Raw genomic sequence first — 20,554 nt, 5'->3', positions numbered from 1 at the left:
TAATATAACCAGCATAGTCATAGGACAAAACATATTAAAAAACGAAATGGAGGAACAAGTTCAGCTGTCTTAGGTGGAGCACATCCAGTAAAGGTTTTGACAAACGTAACATTTCGCAACAAATAGTGATAGGATAATTACATAATCGCTCAGTTCATCATCTGTGATAATCCAACATGAGTCGCAATGCTATGCCATGGCATTGCGACTCATGTTTGATGATCATCTCATCTGCCGCCCAATGCTGCATATGCGCAACATGTTAAAACTACCCTAAATCATATTTTTTTAAAAGATCCAATGGAAATGTGTTCTAGTGTAGTTGTTCTTCTTGCACAGGAAACTGTTGGAGGTATTTTTCCTATCATCTGTTCTATGATTGGGTTCTACAGGGTTAATCCTGGTACAAATAAAAAATGACGAGTTATACTATTGGTTCCAAATATACGCGTAATATATACGGGCGATATCATAGGGCGATATATATATGCAATACATCTATAAATCTCAGTGTTGGTCTTTCTGCATTTTTGTCTCTTTGTTTGTTGAACCCTGTGTCCAGTTATAGCAGTTAAAATCTAGCAATGGAAAATCCACATGGCACAAGATCTCATCTCGGAACCTCAACATCAAAGTCCAGCAAACTTACCCATTGGACTACACTTGCAACTAGGCATAGCAATTAATTATAGTGAAACAACTCATTACATTGGTTAGGCTACTCACATTTAATGCGCTAGCACTGTTGATCGTTTCACATAATGTCACCCTTGATAATCTGGTCCAAAATGCGGGTATTGTTTTAGTAAAGATTTTAGTCGAGATCTAGCTGTCCAGGCAAGTTGCTAGATTTCATTAGGCAATCATTCAATTACCCGTGCAACGTCGAGCATTCGGCTAGTATACATGTATATAGTAGCAATATATAAGATTTGTGGAGGAGATAACTATGGCTCAAACGCATATATCATTTTGCAAAACCTATAAAATTGACGCTGATAAACAGTTCTAGAAATAATAGTAAAATGTACATGTATATATACTATGACTATATACTATGACTATGAAGCCCATCTCTGTGGTGTGGCACGAGGCTATATCCGGACAGAAGTGCGAGGATATTGCATCTGATGTAATATCTGCTGTGCACAAAGACCGTGATCAGCAAGAATTGATTTACTTCATGGACAACTGCTGCGGCCAAAATAAAAACTACACGCTGTGCACGTCATTGATCAAGCTGGTGAACAGTCAGGGTTTTTCTGCAGACGATAACTCTAAAATATCTAGAAGCTGGCCAAACATTTATGTCTGCTGACAGTTGCCACGTTCGAGTAGAACGCCAAATAAAAAAAATGGTTAATGTTTGCGACTTGGATGATTTTCTGAAATGTGTGGAAGCCGCTGGGTGCAAAGTAATTAGAATGACAGTTACTGATTTCAAAAAGCACCAGGGACATCAAAGCACCGTCAAACTCCAGCAGCAAAACCGCCCCATGGTAGCTGAGATTCGGCAACTACAGATTCGCTGGAGTAGCAGAATTTTGTACTACAAGAAGCTGCATACAGACAACGAATGGTCTGACTTTGACTAAGTGAAGTCAATGTATGATATATCAGCCAGCGTGGACAGCAACCTAACTCCTAGAGGTATCTCACAGTCTAAAAAGTATGACATCGTAACTAATCTCTGTAAATATATGCCGAGTTTCCGAGTATATATCGCCAAACTTTCTGGACGACCAGTCCCACGAGCGATGCCGCGGATTCAATTGATAATCTCAACTAATTTCACTTGAACATGATGTAGAATTGTAATATTCCTTTAACCATATATTTTGTCCGTGTGTGTCAAACTTACTCTATTTTTCTTTTATTGTAATCTTAATCGGTGGAAGGATATTAAAACATTAAAATTAAATACATAACTTTCTCAACAGCTTTCCAGAAACAGAAATTTCATATCATCTAGCCGTGATAAACAGCGAAGTTTAATGTTTTATTAGCCATAGCAATGACAGTAGCTTCTTCTACATTACCTTGCACAAAGCACTGCTAATTGTTTTCAGAATGTTCAGGCAAAACCTATTACCAGCTGATAATGCCTTTTGCCAGAGTATTATCTAACAAAGGTGTGGGAATATCAGCAGGCATAACAACTCACAATGGATTAGCAGACAGGGCAAAGAGATTAAGCCGGTCACATTTTCTCCGGGTAATTTTCAGCTAGTTAGAGGTACAATCTCTACCAATAGGCGACAAAATTATAATCAATGTTAGCAGGCTGTGAAAACAGAGAAAAATTGATGAGATAATAGGTTTTGCCAAATTAGGGCAAAACAGATGGAAGTCGACAGGCACGACAGATGATCGTAAAAGCTGAGAGAAAAAACGCAAAAGCTTTACCAGAGGCGACCGTTTGGTCGGACTTTCACTTTCTGACAGAAAGAAAACCAGCACTGTTACGAGAATGGAAAAAGCCTGGAGTAGAAGCCTCATCCTCATTAGTGAGAAGACAGATTGAAAATAGATTAAGAGGATGTAAGGCAAAACGAAAGCCACTGCGGTCAGAAAAGCAGATGAAGAAACGTTTGGCATGGGCCAAGATTCATCGCTTCTGGACCGAAGAACAGTGGCATAAAGTACTTTTCAGTGATGAATCAACCTTCATTCTACAGAGTCACGCTGAAAATAATTATGTGAGGAGGATAACAGGTGAAGAGTTTAAGCCTCGGTGCATTTTGCCTACTGTGAAGCATCCCACATCTGTTATGGTGTGGAGGGTGCATGTCCGCAGGTGGAGTTGGTCGCCTGAAAATCGTTGAGAAAATTATGAATGCAAACGAATACATTCAAGTTCTGACAAGAGTCATGTTGCCATGCGCCAGAGAGATGCTCACTGGTGATTGGCTTTTTCGGGATGACAACGCTCCTTGTCAAAGAGCAAAGAAAGTGAAGAAATGGGCAAATACCAAACAAGTGGAGTTTCTAAACTGGCCTGTACAATCTCCGGACCTCATCCCGATAGAAAATTTATGGCAAAAAGTGGGCATGAAAATTAGCAAGCGCAAACCTACTAAGAAAAAATAACTGATTGAGAAGATTATTGAGGCCTGGCATCACATAGTGACACGTGAACAAACTTGAAAGCTTGTTGACAGTATGCCAACGCGGTGTCGCACTGTCATCAGAAATAAAGGCTGGCTAAGTATACCAACTAACAACTAACCAAGTAATAGACATAAATTTTAAACCCAACGGCCCTTTTCATGGCCACCATCACTTGTACAAAGGGTTCAGTTTGTAAGTTTTCCTCAATTGAACAATGTTTGATGATTGACCAATTTGAGTACTTTCACTATAGCGACAAGTTTTCCACCATTAGAAATATAATCTTCAGTTTTAAAAAACCGGTTGAAATGTGCCAGAATTCAAACACATCTTTGAATTGCTCACAAATTTGTGAGCAAAATGATGTATAACATTGTTAGTTTTCATGATTTTAAACACACAAATTATCAATGAAACGTGACACTTGACATATCGTGCAGGGGGTTGCCATAATTTTGCACAGCAATGTATATGAAAAACATAATAATATATATAAAATATTAGTCTACATATAAAATATATAAAAATTTCTGTCTAACCCTCAGGGGTGAGCATTACACATCCAAAAGTATCTATAGTTGAATTGAGTGTCTACATAGCCCCATAAACTTGTCATGTCTGTCCTCCTCTGACATACTCTATGCTATTATGTCTATTGACATGCTGGGGTCCAAGGGTTATCTGCAGTGCATGTGCAGCTATCCTAGTATTCGTAACATATTAAACAACAGGCTTATTATTAGTATATTTCTATAGTCTCAGCTCCCTCGCCAGACTGGAGGTGTTGGACATTTGGGTCAGTGACGTCAGTACAGGACTACATCCAGTGATTGGTGAATTAGGAAGCCTGGAGTCTCACAGTCGGGAACTGTCACTTAAACAACTGCCACAGAGGTAGCGTATAATATACAGTGTACTGTGTACATACTGAGTCTGTATCTACTGTCTCACTTGACTGTAGGTTGAAGGAGTTTAACTGATTGGATTTGTGATTAATTAAATTAGTAAGACGGAAATATTGACAACATAATGAGTCTCCTATACCATTTACTAATATTACAAATATTGGATACCTTTACTAGTTGTATTAGTGCAGTGGATTAAAGAATATCAAAGCCAAGTGCTCAATCATCAACTAAGTGATTCCGTACTTGAGGGCATAGAAACCAAATAATTTTATGGTTTTCTGTATTTAGGCTATTTATTCCTAATACGGCAGGCCATGTCGATTGTCCATCGAGAAAAGACAAAATAATTCAGAAGGAACCATCGAATGTATATATGTATACAAAATAAAATAGGTTATATGAGATATTGTAGTACCTGCTCAACGTATTACAAAAGTTACTTATCTACAACTTTTTAAAAATGAAATGGTTACATAAATGTGGCTTCAAATATATGCAGATTTCTGTGCAAAAGTTCTAACGCGACCTATCTGTGCATGTGCGCAACAAATGTGACTATTTAAATGTTACTATCAATAACTGCAAAAAGGCAATTTCATGCCCTCTAGTTCTTAATACTTTTCAGCAGACACTATAGGGTTTTGGTTACTCTAGGTGGCTCCATAAGCAATATTACCATCTCACATCACCTGCGCTAGCGAGTGATGTTGAGCATCTCATGCCGTGTTCGCTGAGCTCAATTATCGAATGCCCTGAGTTAGCTAATCAGTTTAAAATTGGCATCCGAATGATTTCTCACTGAGGGGTCTTGTCAAATGACAATTATGCTGAGGATTAAATCTTGATTATGACTAGATGCTCCTCATATAATCCTGTAGGCCAAAGCCAAATAGTAAACCAGCTGGACCACCCATTACAAGAATTATTAACACTTAGAAGGCTAGCGACGAGTACACTCGTCCAATCCGTTACATCGTCATTGCCTAGCGACGAGTATACTTGCGATCGAGTCACATAATAGTTTTCCTATGAAACAGATTTCCTATGAGATTATAATTGGCCCAATCATAAACTAAAAGCCTTGTCTCGGTCCTGTAGCTGTTTCCTCTCAGTACAGGGATTCCTACAATCATACTGCCCTTTGGAAATTCTAGTGTTGTAACTCGATTTTTTCCAAAATGGCCGCTGCTCGAGGAATGTCACGTAGGTCTATGGAGAACATGTTTCAGGAAATAATCAATGATTGTGGGAGTGAAATCGAACCAGATAGTGACAATGATGACAAGCTACTAAAATGTGAGACCAACCGTTATACCAATCAAACTCTTACTGACAATGACCGAAAGATATGGAAGCCTATCACTTGTGATGACCTGTACCAACTCTTTGCTATAGGGATCCACATGTGCTTAGTTCACAAACCTGCCATAGAGGATTACTTCAGGGCTAATGCTGTCATGCATTCCACATTTCCAAATGCTATCGGCATGGGTAGATACAAGCTCAGGCACATCCTGAGATACCTACATCTACATGACAATGAAAATTGTGCCAACCGTGGTGATCCTAACCATGACCTTTTGTATGAAGTCAAACCGTTCTATGACCACTTGATATCCAAGTTGAGTTCTTTGTACAAGCCTGGTGCAAGCATCACTGTTGATGAAGCTGTTCGTCATTTCTGCGGTAGGGTGCATTTCAAAGTTTATATGAAGAATAAGGCTAATAAGTATGGCTTGAGAGTAGAGTGTGTATGTGAATCCACTACTGGCAGTGTCTGCCACCTGGAGGTGTACACAGCTACTGGTGATAACACGGTAGAATCGCCGCTGACGCGTGTCTTGAGTCCATTTGCTAACAAGAGTCATAGGGTGTTCATGGATAAGCGTTACAGTTCACCTGTAATTTTTAAGCTAAGAGAGATGGGTTTTTATTATGTTGGTACAGTAAACAAAAAACAAAAATGGTGGAAAAAGCTGTTCTTCTGACTCTTTGAAATGGGCCTGATCAACTGCTACAAAATGCACCGGATTTTTAATCCTGGGTATAAGTTAGCTTTTCTAGCTATCTGTTTTCTCTTGCCAATGAGTCGTCTACACAGGTTGAATATGTGACAACAACATCAGTAGCTGAGATAACAGTAAGGAACAGACCTGGTGATCACTTTCCTATCCGCATACCGCCTAAAGAACAAAAGCAGTTTCCTACACTTCGTTGTGCACCCTACCCTGCTCATCTAAGACAGGTCTTGGTGGGAAGAAGCCAATCTAGTAAACCACTTGGTTATGTAAAGAGTGTTGAGTGGCTGTGTGTAGCTTGCTTCCATCCATACCATCGCCCTAACAGCCGTTTTATCCACTAATATTTTCATCTTCTATGATCTATGTTTCTACCATCTGTGTTCTTCTTGTATTATATAGTCTTCCATCTTATTGTAAAATGTGTCAGTACTTTTGCTAAAGGTGGTATTTATGGTAGTAACTATAGTTTGTGTTCTACAGTGTATATAATAAAGTAGATAGCTAAATTCATACTGAAATCATTCTGCTAGCATATAACATATGCACTAGGATCATGTGCAAATTGGGACTTGAGTTATACAGGTGTGCATTATATTTCTGTATCAGAGGTATAACTTTCGAACCAATGAAAAGAGGAGACTGTTGGCTTTCAAATGATATACAGAACATAGTAGCAGAAGCGAAAAAAATGATTGTGCTTGTAATACAAAGTAGAGCAAAGAGCTGACCCGACTGAGATGTGTTGTGTAATAACCAAGTAGCCTTGAAAGTTTCAATGTAAACAAATGTTATCAATTACTAGTGGTTAACCCTTTGCGTACCAAGACCGACCTTTGTCGGTTTACGAGCAATGTCTCAGCGTACCAAAACCGACAAACCCGACATTTTTGCCGTTTTCGATAGACCTTTTTTAAAACGTTTTATTTATTTTAAAATTAACGTTAAAAATTAAAATTTGAGCAATTTCAGTAAATTTTTTACTGTTTTGAAGCTATAAATAATAAATTTTATGCGCATGTGCAAAAAGAACACGTTGTAAAGATTTGATCTTTCTTTATGGAAAACTGATCAACATGGATGGACATGATAATTTGAGCTCGGCTAAAAAAATTTGTTTAGAGGATGATATCGACTGGTTCGAAAGTGAGGAAGAGGATTTCAGGTCAGAAGAATGTGGGGAAGACGATGAGAGTGAAAAAGAAGATCGACAGAGTGAATCTGATGACGAAAGTGAGAGTGAAACGACCGACGTTGAACAAGGGAGTAATTTCGGATTTCAAAGAGGAGCTGATCTAAAACCGAAAGAACTGCATTTTGATGAGAGCTTGGCAGGTGTCTAAAGTCGAATTACTGGACAGATAAGTATTTTCAATTATTTACAGCTTTTTATTACATCGGCCATCATGAATGTTATAGTTAACGAAACAAATAGATATGGCCTTTAAAAACATGGCGATGCATGGGAGTCTGTCGATGGCAAAGATATTTGGCGAGTTTTTGGTTTAGTTTTGCTCATGGGTATTGTCAAGAAGCCTACTTTGTTGTCGTATTGGTCTACCAATCCGTTATTATCAACGCCAATGTTTAGTAAAATGATTTCGAGGAATAAGTTTTTAATGGTTTTGAACAGTTTGCATTTCACTGACAATTCGGAAAACCCTGATGGCAATAAGTTATTCAAGCTGGGAAATGTTTTAACCATGATATCTGACCGGTTATCTTCTGTTTTGCTGCCTGGTAAATTTATATCTATAGATGAAAGTTTGCTGGCTTGGAAAGGACGACTCAGCTTCAGGCAGTATATTCCATCTAAAAGATCTAGATTTGGAATAAAGCTATTTGCTCTCTGCGATGCTGTCTCTGGCTATGTGCACAAGCTGTCTGTGTACATTGGTGATCAGCGAGAACAAGCCGAAGGAACTGGTAGAGGAATCACTCACAACATAGTGATGAAATTAATGAATGGTTTGCTTAATTCGGGTCGTTGTTTATATATGGATAATTATTATAATTCGCCAGAGTTAGCAGCTGAACTTATTAAAAATAACACTCATGTTTGCGGAACTCTGCGTGCAAACAGAAAAGGTGTTCCTAAAGATTTGAAGTTTGCAATGGAAAAGCTATTAAAAAAGGTGAAACAACAAGCTTTTCTAATGGAGAAAGTATGATTGGCTGTTGGAGAGATAAGAAATATATTTCTGTAATTTCGACTATGCATAAAAACTTGGATGTCGTAGATACAGGCAAAGTAAACTATAAAGAGGATAAAGTTTGCAAACCAGCTGCTATTTTGGATTACAACCGATACATGGGAGGAGTTGACAAATCTGATCAAAATTTGCATTATTATAACGCTGCGCGTAAAACCATGAAATGGTACAAAAAACTATTTTTCCATTTATTAGATATTTGTGTGTACAATGCAGCCATAGTTTATAGAATCCGTAGCGGTTGTAAAATAACTGACTTAGAGTTTCGACAGAAATTAATTGAACAAATATTTGAATACACTGGATCTTGCCGCAAAAACACTGTTCCCCGCGCTTCAACTTCTTCCGCTCATCGATTAGTGCTAAATAGTCCAGGAAAAGGTAAACGAGCTAAATATAGAATTTGTAGGCGCTGCCCAAAGCGAGCTGATGACAACACCCGTAAGCGAGACGAAACTAGATTTAAATGCCAAGCATGTGGAGTACCTTTGTGCTTCTCTGTTTTGAGCCTTACCATGCTAGATAAATTTCCAAATTGTATTTAAAATAATTTAGTTTATGCAAATGCTTTGTTGTGTTGTTAGCTATTGTACATACACTTGCTGAAATGCCATGATATATTGTAGTTGTTGTGCATTGTTATGTTGTATTTGTTGCCCACGGCCCTCTTCAGGGCCACATCTAATCAAAGAGTTCAGTTCTCATATTGTTCTGCCATCTGGCAGAAGGATTTCTCCATCATTTGCCGTTTCTGCTCATAATAAATGTTGCTTCCTGTCTTTTGCTGCTTCACCAACTGTGTGAATACAGGCTCACCACTCAATTCTTCTTGTGCACAACCAGTTAATCTTTGCTGCAGCACACATGTATCCATGCGATCAGTTTGCAAAATTGTTACATGAATCTATAGTTTCAAGAAATGCATCAATCTGACAGAAAAAAATAATAACTGAATATATAGATCTGAAGTTGCAGTGTTTGCAAGCTGCCCGGAGGAAAAAATCTCAGTCTGTAGGAAAATATCTCAGCTTTTAGATGCATATTCATTTGCAGTTTTATATAAATTTGCACCAGAGTTTGAGGGGCCATGTCCGGTAACTGCAGCACTGCTTATCGCCATGGCGTCAGGAGCATTTCGTAGGTCTGCACCCGCGATGCACAGGGGCACCTAACTACACTTTTGATGCGCTTGGACAACCCATTTTTTTTGTAAACTCTTGTAAACATATGACACCATGCAGATGCTTATCATGAACCGGTTTTAGCAGAGATATTGCTTCTAAAAGTGTATTTGTTATCGAAATTTCATGGTAGAGGGGTGACAACTTCGTCGAATCTGGCTTGTGACTAAAGTGTTCCCAGTTGATGTACAGGGAATATATGGCTGTTTGTTGAAAAATTTCTAAGCTTTCAAATGCATATTCATTTACAGCTCCATGCGAATTTGCATGCGAGTTATAGCCAAGTTTAGACGACCATGTCGCGCCTCCATTATTCGCAGGTTGTTAGAGTCTTGCGCTGAAAATTTCGAGAGGCGTTCCTGCATTGCAACGGAGCTTGTAACTCTGCGTTCAATGCTCTTCGACGATCAGTTTTTTTGCAAAATGTTGTGAACATATGACTCTATGCAAGTATCTTTAGTACAACATGGTCAATTACTTATATCAATTAGAAAAATACAATTGAAAATGGCATACAAAAATAAAAATTTCATAGCTTCAGCAAATCGACATTTTTGTTGGCAAGTATTTGTGAGTTATCTACATAGAAGAAGCATCAGCTTGTAGAGAAATTTCTCAGCTTTCTTATGCATACTAATTTATGTAACTGCCACAATTTTGTTGTAAGTTACTGCAGTTTCTATGCGTTCATGTCGGCAGCTCAAATCGCGCAAGTTATTGCACGGTACTCTAGTGGTTTTTCTATCGTAACCGCGCGGTCGCTAAAGGGTTAAAATATTTAAATGAAGAAATTGAGTTTTCCCGACACTTCAGGAATACCAATAAATGTAAGAGATAGCGGGATAGGTTGGCCATATGGGGCAGCTTGGACTATGTCAATTTTGGAAAACATGTGTTTGGAGTTTTCTTCCCATATGAAACATGGGTCAATGTGATTAGACTATTTTCTGTCAATGGTTGAATCTCACATGTGCAATGGTAAGTGAAAAAATGTCAAATCTGGAACTTTGGCTCAAAAAGTAACTTTATGAAATATAACTTGTGGTCAGTATATTATTGATTATGTAGTTTCTATTTCTGTCATACTCTTAGTGAGAGATGTCTAGCATCTATTCAACCAAATTTAAATTATGAAGTCAACAATAATAAAAAATTTATGGTTGAAATTATGTCTACCAACTTCAGATAGGGCAGGTTAACCTTTTTCAAAAGGTTGGCCGACAGGCCAACCTATCCTGTCGAGATTGTGAAATGGGAATAACGATTATAGCTAGTTTGAAACATTCAGTGGAATACATATCCAAACAGACTCAAGCATAAAATATAAGCATATTTGTTGTAGAAGCTCTATACTAGAATTTGACAAGCAATCTATCATGCGTAAGGTGACTACAAGTCACTACAAGCGTTAAACATAACTAGGGGTGACCAAGAAGAGCATCACAGCTGCATTTCAGTTTTGGAATGAAGGTGCCTCGCTAGACCAGACAGTGAAAACATTTAACCTTTTCCATGCTAAAACTGACAAATGTCGGGATAAGAGAATTGTCTCAGCGTACTAATCCCATAAAATCCCGACAGAATTCAGTCTTCGATAGATGTTTTTTTATTTTTTTAAAATGTAGCATTAAAATTTAAAATTAATAACCGCGGCTATAGATAATCCCTAATATGCATTTGCAAAGAGTACATGTGGAAAAGATTTGATCTTTCTTTATGGAAAGCTATTCAATATGAACACACGAGTTCGAGCTCTGTTTGTGCGAGCTCTGCTAAAATGATTGATTGAGGGCAGGGGTTCTTAACCAGTGGGAAGTTTTCCACCAGTGGGAAACTTGAGGATTTGAGGTGGGAAATTTTCAAGTTTCAGATTGATAATATTTATTTCAAGGATATAGCTTTTGTACTGTATTTTCATCACATACATGGTGCAGATACATGCTTTTATTGTAGGTACAACTGTATTAATACAGGAACCAAGCCTAGTGATGTATCAAGCAGCTTATTGAGTAATTGGCCTGCATTGCATCAACTTTGCATCAAGACCATACTACTGAGGCATCACACAAGCATACACCAAATCAGTGGACTGCTAGCTTTCCAAGGAGCTTTATGTATACTAACACTAGTCTTGACAATATTTAATTGCATTGAATGCATACACAGTACACTTTGGTAACATGATCTAGACATGTGTAGCTATGTAATATTATAGACAAAGTGTATTTAAAAATTATCTGCATATTTACAGGTGACCATGTCAAAGTCCTTAAACTGAAAATATGATATAAGTTATCTGGACTTTAGTTTTTCACAAAATACTACACAATGTATCCGGCTCCCACAATGTGTTCTATGTATGAAGACAGTTGGGAATGGTTCAATGAAACCAAATAAGCTTAAGCAGCATTTAAACAGCCAGCATCCGTAATATGACTAGAAAGGGCTTCCTTTAAAGCTAAGGAAAGACAATTTAAACAAGCAAGACTGGACACTACTGGTGCCATTCAGCAGCACACACTGCATTGGAAACACCATATTCTGTTTCATACCGCATAGCAAAATAAAAGAAACCACATACAGTTGGTGAAACACTCATTAAGCCCTGCATGTTGAGCCGCGCGGCTTGAGCATAAGGACTTACGGTATGTATATAACATCAAACAATGAGTTTTAGTAACTTCAGTTTTACGTCTGTTAAAATCATCACTCATATTTATCGGTATGTATTTTATGATGTTGCTATTTTTACAGAATCTTTACCATGTACATCAAATCAGCCTGATTCACCGACTCCATGTGCATCAAGTTTGTTAGCGGGATCATCAAGCAATGTTGACTTGTCAAACATATCCACGGTCAACTCTGTCGATGAAGGTTTGGTAGCACATTCTTAAAGATGATGAAAAAATGTCATATAGTGTGTACTAGTTTTAATTGAATGTTTGTATACTTACAATGGTATAGGAATCACCGTAAATTCTGGTATACTGGCATGGTGTGGCTTTAGTAAGCTCCGCACAAAACTGTTTAAAGTCCAGGCTGAGGCGAGTTGCGCTTTACAAAAACAAATTTGTTATCCTAAGTTTTTCTTTGAAATGACTACCAAACGGTCACTCGGTACCAAATGCTGTTGTAGATATTCAAGAATATATTAACATAATTCGTCAAGCACTCCCTGACCCCCCGAAACGCTCAACGTTTATAGAATCTAGCAAAGCAAAATGGGACAGTGTTCGAGATGAACTACACGCTGCCTTTGCCATGGGCATATCTGTTCGACACATAAGCAAAATGAGTAAGTTTATATATAGAACCCATAAAAGGTTGTATACATTTGTTGTAATTTTATATCCATGACAAATGCTACAATTGTGTTTGTTATTGATTTGTCATATTAGCATTGAGTTTGTAATGCTGGCTTTGTATTGTATAAATCAATGCATCATTATTACTGCGGTTTTAGGTGATCGTTTTAAATATCAATACAAAGATTGTCCCAAGTGCAGAGGAAAGATCAAATGGACAGGGCTGCCAGTTACTTTGAGTTTGATCTCAATAGATGGTAGGGAATAACTTTATAAACATTTTTATGTGTCAAATTTAAACCTACATCGCTATAATTTGCAAGTAGTATTGTTACACTCAAACCTCTGCAAGTGCACTACTTTCAAGATATGTATGGTATATTGCATTGTATGTTTAAAGCACATAAGTTACATAATTTCTTTGTCGTATATTTCAATACATCGGTCTTGGCTTTCGAATGAGCCATTGTTTGACATGGTGAGACAGACATTGGTTGGTGATTATAGGATTTCACCTAGAGTTCTACCGCAGAAATGTTCAATGGTATAGGCTCAAAAATTGTGACGTCACAATTTTCATATTCGATGTTGTGTGCTCTTACGGCTTATTTTATTGCTTACCGCTTATATTTATCAACTACGATAATTACGCTAATGGCACGCAAAGGTAGGACAATTCCAGAGAACCAATAAAGATGACAAAGGAATCAGTGTCGTTAGCTCTCCATGTGCAGGTTATTTCTATGATAAATAACTCAGATTTCAAGCGCCATACTATGTTTTCCCGATGATACTATGCACTAGCCCTCTCTTTTTATTGTTATGTTGAGGGACACAATTGAGACTACTGTAATTAATTTCAAGCATTGCGTGATCTCGCGAAAGTGCGATTGGCATATATTCTTAGGGCCACGCAACTGCAGGTCACAATTTGATCGATGTGATTTCATTACCTTTATCACATACATGGTGCAGATACATGCTTTTATTGTAGGTACAACTGTATTAATACAGGAACCAAGCCTAGTGATGTATCAAGCAGCTTATTGAGTAATTGGTCTGCATTGCATCAACTTTGCATCAAGACCATACTACTGAGGCATCACACAAGCATACACCAAATCAGTGGACTGCTAGCTTTCCAAGGAGCTTTATGTATACTAACACTAGTCTTGACAATATTTACTTGCATTGAATGCTTACACAGTACACTTTGGTAACATGATCTAGACATGTGTAGCTATGTAATATTATAGACAAAGTGTATTTAAAAATTATCTGCAAATTAACAGGTGACCATGTCAAAGTCCTTAAACTGAAAATATGATATAAGTTATCTGGACTTTAGTTTTTCACACACTACTACACAATGTATCCGGCTCCCACAATGTGTTCTATGTATGAAGACAGTTGGGAATGGTTCTATGAAACCAAATAAGCTTAAGCAGCATTTAAACAGCCAGCATCCGTAATATGACTAGAAAGAGCTTCCTTTAAAGCTAAGGAAAGACAATTTAAACAAGAAAGAGAAAGACTGGACACTACTGGTGCCACTCAGCAGCACACACTGCATTGGAAACACCATATTCTGTTTCATACCGCATAGCAAAAGAAAAGAAACCACATACAGTTGGTGAAACACTCATTAAGCCCTGCATGTTAGAATGTGCTAAGCTGGTGCTTGGTGAAGCTGCCTCTCGGAAATTAGCTGGTTTAACGCATTCAAATGACACCATTAGACCAAGAATCGATGAGCTCTCACTCAATATACAGTCGCAATTATTGAAAAAAGTCAAAGCTTCCATCATGTTCGCCATCCAACTCGATAAAACTACTGACATTACCTATCTTTCGCAATTAATGGTATATGTATGGTATGTCTATCAAAATAGAGTTGAAGAGGACTTCCTTTTCTACAAACCATTGTTAGACACAAGAACAGCAGCTGATATCATATCATCATATCTTTTTGACATAAAAAGCTTAAATTAGAACACACCCGCCCACTTTTTCAAAAATCTTCAATTTTGACTGTGAATAAACTCTATAAATTTCTAACTCTCTTCGTGTCTCATCAATTATTCTACAGCCTTAAATCACATCGCATTCATCAATATCCAACTCGCTGCTCTTTCTCAAATCTAAAGCTATCTCCCTCTAAATCTGCTTCAGGTCTTCGCGGAATGTCTTATCAGCAGTCAGCACAATGGAACGCTCTGCCTGATGAACTGCATAGGGTTGTGAGTGGGCCCACTTTTAGACATGCCTCAAGATGTACCTGTTGAGTGATGACTAGATAGTTTCTGGCTGCTCGCTGTTAACTTGTGGTCTAGCGCCTTGACTAGCAATGCTACTGCGCAGTTTGGGCCTCATCATTATTTTCTTTTGTTGTTTTTCTGTTTTCATATCTTTTGATGAAACAAAACACAAAACATATCATGCAGGTGATATCTGAATTCTTTGAACAGGAAGAGCTGGATTGGGGCAAGCTTGTTGGAGTTTGTACGGATGGCGCTCCCGAAATGTTGGGTTGCCGCTCTGGATTTGTTGAATTGGTAAAAAAGAAGAATCCATTGACAGAAGGAACACACTGCTTCGTACGCAGAGAAGTTCTCGCAGCTAGAACTCTTCCGCAGTCCATGAACGATCATCTTACAACAGCAATTAAAGCCGTCAACTACATAGAGAGGTCTGCATTGAATACACGACTCTTTAACAAGATATGTAAAGATGTAAATGCATCTCACTTGTCTGTGTTAGTCCACACAAAAGTTAAATGGCTTTCCAAGGGCAACATGTTGGCGAGAATCTTTGAGCTGAGATCAGAAATTCTGGAATCTGTGAACACTCAGAAAAAGAACAACCTGCCCTCTTCATTAACTGCAGATCAATTTGAACCAACTCTTGCCTACTTGGTAGACATCTTCGCCTCGCTGAATGAGTTAAATCAAAAGTTGCAAGGAAGAGATAAAAATGTGCTGACAACAGACGACAGCATCAGTGCATTCAAAGACATACTTGAACTATGGCATAGCCGTGTGGGCAGGAAAAACTATTTATTTTTCATTTCTAAGTGAAATGCTGAAGAACAAATAATGAAATGCTCCTGATAGGCTATCTGAGAGTATCTCTGGCCATTTGGTTGCTTTGGGAGATGAATTCAGTAAATACTTTTCCAAAATAGATGCTAACAAAGAAATTCTTCGAAATTTAGCTAGAAACCCAATCAAGCGGTGTGTTGAGGAAGTTCTTGATGAGCTCCAAGAAGAACTTCTGGAGTCGTACAATTGTTCTAGTGTGAAAAATGAGTTTGGAGCTAAATCAGTGGAGGAAATTTGAGTTGAAGCCAGACCTGTCTCCAAACACCGGCTATGAAGCGTTAAGAATGCTTGTACAGTTATCATCCACATAATTATGTGAAGCTGGCTTTTCAACTTTGGTCACCATGAAGACAAAGGCATGGGATAAGCTTGACGCAGCTGCTGACTTAAGATGTGCTCTCTCTCACAGTACACCAAACATACCTAACATAGCTAGTAAAAAAAATAAACAGCAGCAGAAGGCCCACTAAGCGATGACTGATAACTTTGTAGTTTTGTTTTTATTACAATTAGATTACTCTATTGTTGTTTTATTGTGAACTTTATTTTTCCATAAATAAAAATTATATCATGACAAACTAGCCATAAAATATGATTTCTATCACAGTTCAATTAACAATTGAATCATTTTGACTGTGTGGAAAAATGCTATCTGAAAAGCTTCCTCCTGCAATCTGAGAATGGCAAAAATACCACAATTTTTTGGCGGCTAGGGAGGGGGAAATCTTAAAGTGTGGTTTGTCAAAGTGGGAAACACACTGAAAAAGGTTAAGAACTACTGGTTTAGAGAAAAAAATCGACTGGTTTGGAAGCGAAGGATTTCAGGTCAAAAAAATGTGGGAAAATAGATGGAAGTGAAAAAGAAGATCAACAAAGTGAATCGGATTGCGAAAGTGAGAATGAAACGGGCGGCGTTGAAACGGAATAATGACGGATTTCACAAAGAAGCTGATTGAAAACCTAAAGAATTGCATGTTGATGACAGCCTGGCAGGTGTAAAAAGTCGAATTCCTAGACAGATTCGTATTTTTGATTATTTAAAGCTTTTTATAACATCGGCCACCATGAATGTCATAGTTAATAAAACGAAAAGATATGGCCTTTAAAAACATGGCAATGCCTGAAAGCCTGTCAGTAACAAGGATATTTGGCGTTTTTGGTTTAGTTTTGCTTATGGGTATTGTCAAGAAGCCTACTCGGTTGTCCTACTGGTTCACCAATTCTTTATTATCTACGCTAATGTTTAGTAAAATGATTTCAAGAAACAGGTTTTAATGGTTTTAAAAATTTTGCATTTTACTGACAATTCTAAAAACCCTGCTGGCAATACATTGTGTGAGTTAGTAGTCACGTGGTGCCCGACGGTAGCTCGGAAAGGTTCATGGGCATGCGCCACTGGACCAGCAAAAAGCGGCAATGTTGTCATTTGGGAATCCGAGCTGCGTTCGCGTAGCTTGTGACTCTGTGCTCGTCGTGTGTTGCATCATACTAGAAAGGATTAATAAGAGTCCGTCTGAGTCTTGGTGACTCGTGAGTAAACCTACTGGTGTAGTCCGGCACTAGTGTTTTCTGGTAAAACATACAGGTGGAGTAAGGGTGACATAAGGGGAGGTTTTGGAGTGTCACGGCTGGCAGTCTGGTACTGTGTAATCTTTGCTTAGTAGCTTACAAGCTATTTCGGCATATATAATGTATTTGTTTTGCCTTGTTGTTAGGTGGTGCCACTCAGCTGGGCTGAGGTGGGCGCGAGCGGGCCATGAGTGAGCCTGGGAACAGCCAAAAGGCTGAGCCACCTACCGATGGCGGAGGTGGTCAGCCACCCGAGGGTGCCGCGAGCGCTGGAACAGTGCCGCTGGTTCTAGATGCCGCTTTTTTAGCGAATCTGATGAACCAGGCACGAGGGCCTATTCTAGAAAGGCTGAGCCGACAGATGCAGCCATCCGTCGGTGATGGTGTGGTTAAGGTGTGACTGTGTGAGTTGGAGCACATTGCTCCGCGCACGCTGATTGCGTACATGCTCGCTGGCACTGCCACCAGAGTGCATGGACGCATGAGGGTAGGCGAGGCATCCCATTGGGATGTCGTGAAGGCAGTGCTGACTGCCGAGTACGCCGAGCCTCGACAGGAGGCATGGTATCGCTTTGTCAGCTGTCGACTCGAATCCGGGGAGACAGTTGACGTGTACCTGGACCGCTTGGAGCGGCACGGCGGTAGACTGGAGGTGGCGCTGGAGGACATGGTGTTTAGGACCAGGTTCTATGAAGGGCTGCCTGAGTCAGTCTACGAGTGGGCAGTTACGCACGATCAGGCGAATACTGCTGATTTTGGTTCGGTGCTAAACCGAGTGAGGGGAAAGTTGGTTTTCCGAAGAGCTGTTGAGGGTCGCTCCTGAACAATTAGCTCAGCGGCCAGTTCTGGTAACCGGCTGGCGACTGCTTCTGGCAAGCAGTTGGGGGCTGCTTCTAGCAAGCAGCCGGAAAGCAAAGATAGTTGCTTTCGATGTGGGGGTCCACACCGGGTGAAGGACTGCCCTCGTATTAAGCGGCTTTCGTCTGGTACGGGGGCGAAAAGACCTCCTTTGACAAGAGGGTTGGGTGTTTCCGGAGCAGTAGCAAGGAGCACTTTGTACGGGTCTGTCCTGTACAGCCACCGCCTGAGGCGGCGGCAGGGCTCACAGAGGATGAGCCGGGTTTTTGTCAGGAGGATACAACTCGAGGCGTCGCATCCTCTCTCATATGGACACCATGTAAGCCAGGCTTACGAGGGGTCCCATAACATTAGGGGGACCCAAGGTGGCGTTGGCGTGACAGGAGGCTGGAGGTCGCATGCAGTAAGAGTGTACTGCGGGACAGTCCTTGGCTGTCCGGGCCGACTGGCACGCCTACGACGAGCAGTCGTATGCCGGTCATTCGAGCAATTCTGAATGGTTGCGGTTTTCAGTGTCTGGCTGACACTGGAAGCGAGATGACTCTGGTAAGTCCGCAGGTGTTGACAAGCTCAATCCGACTTAGGCCGAGCCCCGAGAGGTAATTGGCAGGGGTGCAATAAAAGCATAATTTAGGTAATAAGTTAGTCATTTATACATTAATGTACATTGCCATGCATGGTATTCCATATTGCAAGCTGTGTGGTACTCTCATCATCAGATATTCTGGAAAAGGTTTTGTGATTAATGAAGGACTCATAATGTGAAAATGCTTCCCTTCTCACTCAATAGCCAAGTTCAAGTCTTAGTAAGTAATTTCATAATTATACAATGTAAAACATCACGAAATCATATTCCACATTAGTCTATGAACTCAGACATCAAATGGATGGAGTTGCTAACACTCACTATTCAACTACTAAATAGAGGGCCCCAGCAACTCTATCTGTTTGAAGATCGAGTTCTTAGAATAATTTCACATAAAAAGAAATAGTATTATAATTCCAGGGCCAAAATCCAGAGTACAGCCAGTAGCAGTGGTGAGAAGAAAAAACCCTTGGGCACATCTACAAGCCAGAGAACCAGAGGAACCAGAAGAAAGGCTGCTGCTGATCACGAGTATCAAAAAGGACAATAAGAGAACCCGCCCCACACAGCCTGTACTTTTGTCTAGAAAGAAAGATTTCTTGTGGAAAAAAATCACCCAAAGACAATATCGGTAAGGCTATTAATGTAAAATAAGATATGATTTGGTCTTTTGCTTGTAATACGCAGTACCAAGATATGAACCATATAATTATAGCATTGACTACTGACCAGAATGTATAAATTACATAGATTCCTTGCTTACATGTCCAAAGTTCAGTGACAATGATCTCAGCAGGTCATGTGTTTTTTTGACATGCATGTTTGAACTAACACAAGTGTATATACTATAAATTTTCTATAAAACTTCCATGAACCAATTGCCTTAAATGCTTAATCAATCTTGTTGGTCTGTTGTATGTTTTAGTTTACACCTCTCATAACCACCACTTAACATTAGAAACCCACCTCTAAGTTTCTTTGTTTTGTGTATAGGTGTTGTAATAACATATAATACTCTTACGGCTACCTTCCTACAGGTGTTACAGTAGCAGTTTTCTATAGTTATGAATTTTCAATTTTTCTTCTCTTCGGTTCTGATTCCTATAATTTATGAATGATGCATATATTTATCTCTGCTGACAATATCTAGTCTCCATGCTTGTAAATCATTGTAAACATGCTTGTAACCATGATTTGTTTTTACATGTATGAAAAGAATACAGTGAACTTCCAGGGTAATGTTCAAATTAACTTTCTCTCACCTGATCTCCCGATCAGTCACATAATAGAACAGACATGATAGCTGAATGCGGCCATGATAGCTGGTTTGATGTCAGTATTAATGCCCATAATTCCCATAAAGAAAGCAACTGAGCGGGACAATCACGTTTTTGCGCCTCCTGATGCGAGAGTTTTTGACACCACTTTTGGCTCTGGCCTTCAGGGTTCAAAGAGTTCAGATCTCATACTGTTCTGCAATCTAGCAATTCATGATTTGCTGTTTCTGCTCGTAATAAATGTTGCTTCCTGTCTTTTGCTGCTTCACCAAATGGGTGAATACAGGCTCACAACTCAATTCTTCTTGAGCACAACCAGTTAATTTTTTTGCAGCAAACATGAATCTGTGCAATGAGTTAACATGCAAAATTGCAGCATAAATCTATAGTTCCAAGAAATGCATAAAAACTGACAGCAAAAAAT

At 39.2% G+C, this 20,554-nt stretch overlaps 2 protein-coding genes across 2 annotated transcripts; both read left to right on the top strand.

Moving 5' to 3' along the window:
- The first annotated feature begins 5,197 nt into the window (after window positions 1–5,197).
- LOC137397971 (piggyBac transposable element-derived protein 4-like) lies at window positions 5,198–6,007 on the top strand. The gene has a single exon (XM_068084069.1). The coding sequence runs from the start codon at window positions 5,198–5,200 to the stop codon at window positions 6,005–6,007; it is 810 nt and encodes a 269-aa protein (XP_067940170.1).
- A 1,106-nt stretch (window positions 6,008–7,113) lies between these two features.
- On the top strand, window positions 7,114–16,078 carry LOC137397970 (zinc finger BED domain-containing protein 5-like). The gene is made up of 6 exons (XM_068084068.1): window positions 7,114–7,372; window positions 12,186–12,308; window positions 12,571–12,729; window positions 14,403–14,602; window positions 15,184–15,767; window positions 15,853–16,078. The coding sequence occupies exons 1-6, from the start codon at window positions 7,114–7,116 to the stop codon at window positions 16,076–16,078; spliced, it is 1,551 nt and encodes a 516-aa protein (XP_067940169.1).
- The last annotated feature ends 4,476 nt before the right edge of the window (window positions 16,079–20,554 follow it).

Source organism: Watersipora subatra, chromosome 6 (assembly GCF_963576615.1).
Source record: "Watersipora subatra chromosome 6, tzWatSuba1.1, whole genome shotgun sequence".
NCBI classification, from domain to species: domain Eukaryota; kingdom Metazoa; phylum Bryozoa; class Gymnolaemata; order Cheilostomatida; family Watersiporidae; genus Watersipora; species Watersipora subatra.
The sequence above is the reverse complement of the archived record's forward strand: the minus strand, read 5'-3'. Positions and strand labels throughout refer to the sequence as shown.

What these genes read in the sequence shown, in the direction of transcription:
- LOC137397971 (XM_068084069.1), top strand. Translation starts at nt 5,198, where the DNA reads ATGGCCGCTGCTCGAGGAATGTCACGTAGGTCTATGGAGAACATGTTT.
- LOC137397970 (XM_068084068.1), top strand. Translation starts at nt 7,114, where the DNA reads ATGGATGGACATGATAATTTGAGCTCGGCTAAAAAAATTTGTTTAGAG. An exon ending in GGTCAACTCTGTCGATGAAG is followed by an intron (nt 12,309 to 12,570) that starts GTTTGGTAGCAC and finishes ATGCTGTTGTAG; the next exon opens with ATATTCAAGAATATATTAAC. An exon ending in AAAGACATACTTGAACTATG is followed by an intron (nt 15,768 to 15,852) that starts GCATAGCCGTGT and finishes TGCTCCTGATAG; the next exon opens with GCTATCTGAGAGTATCTCTG.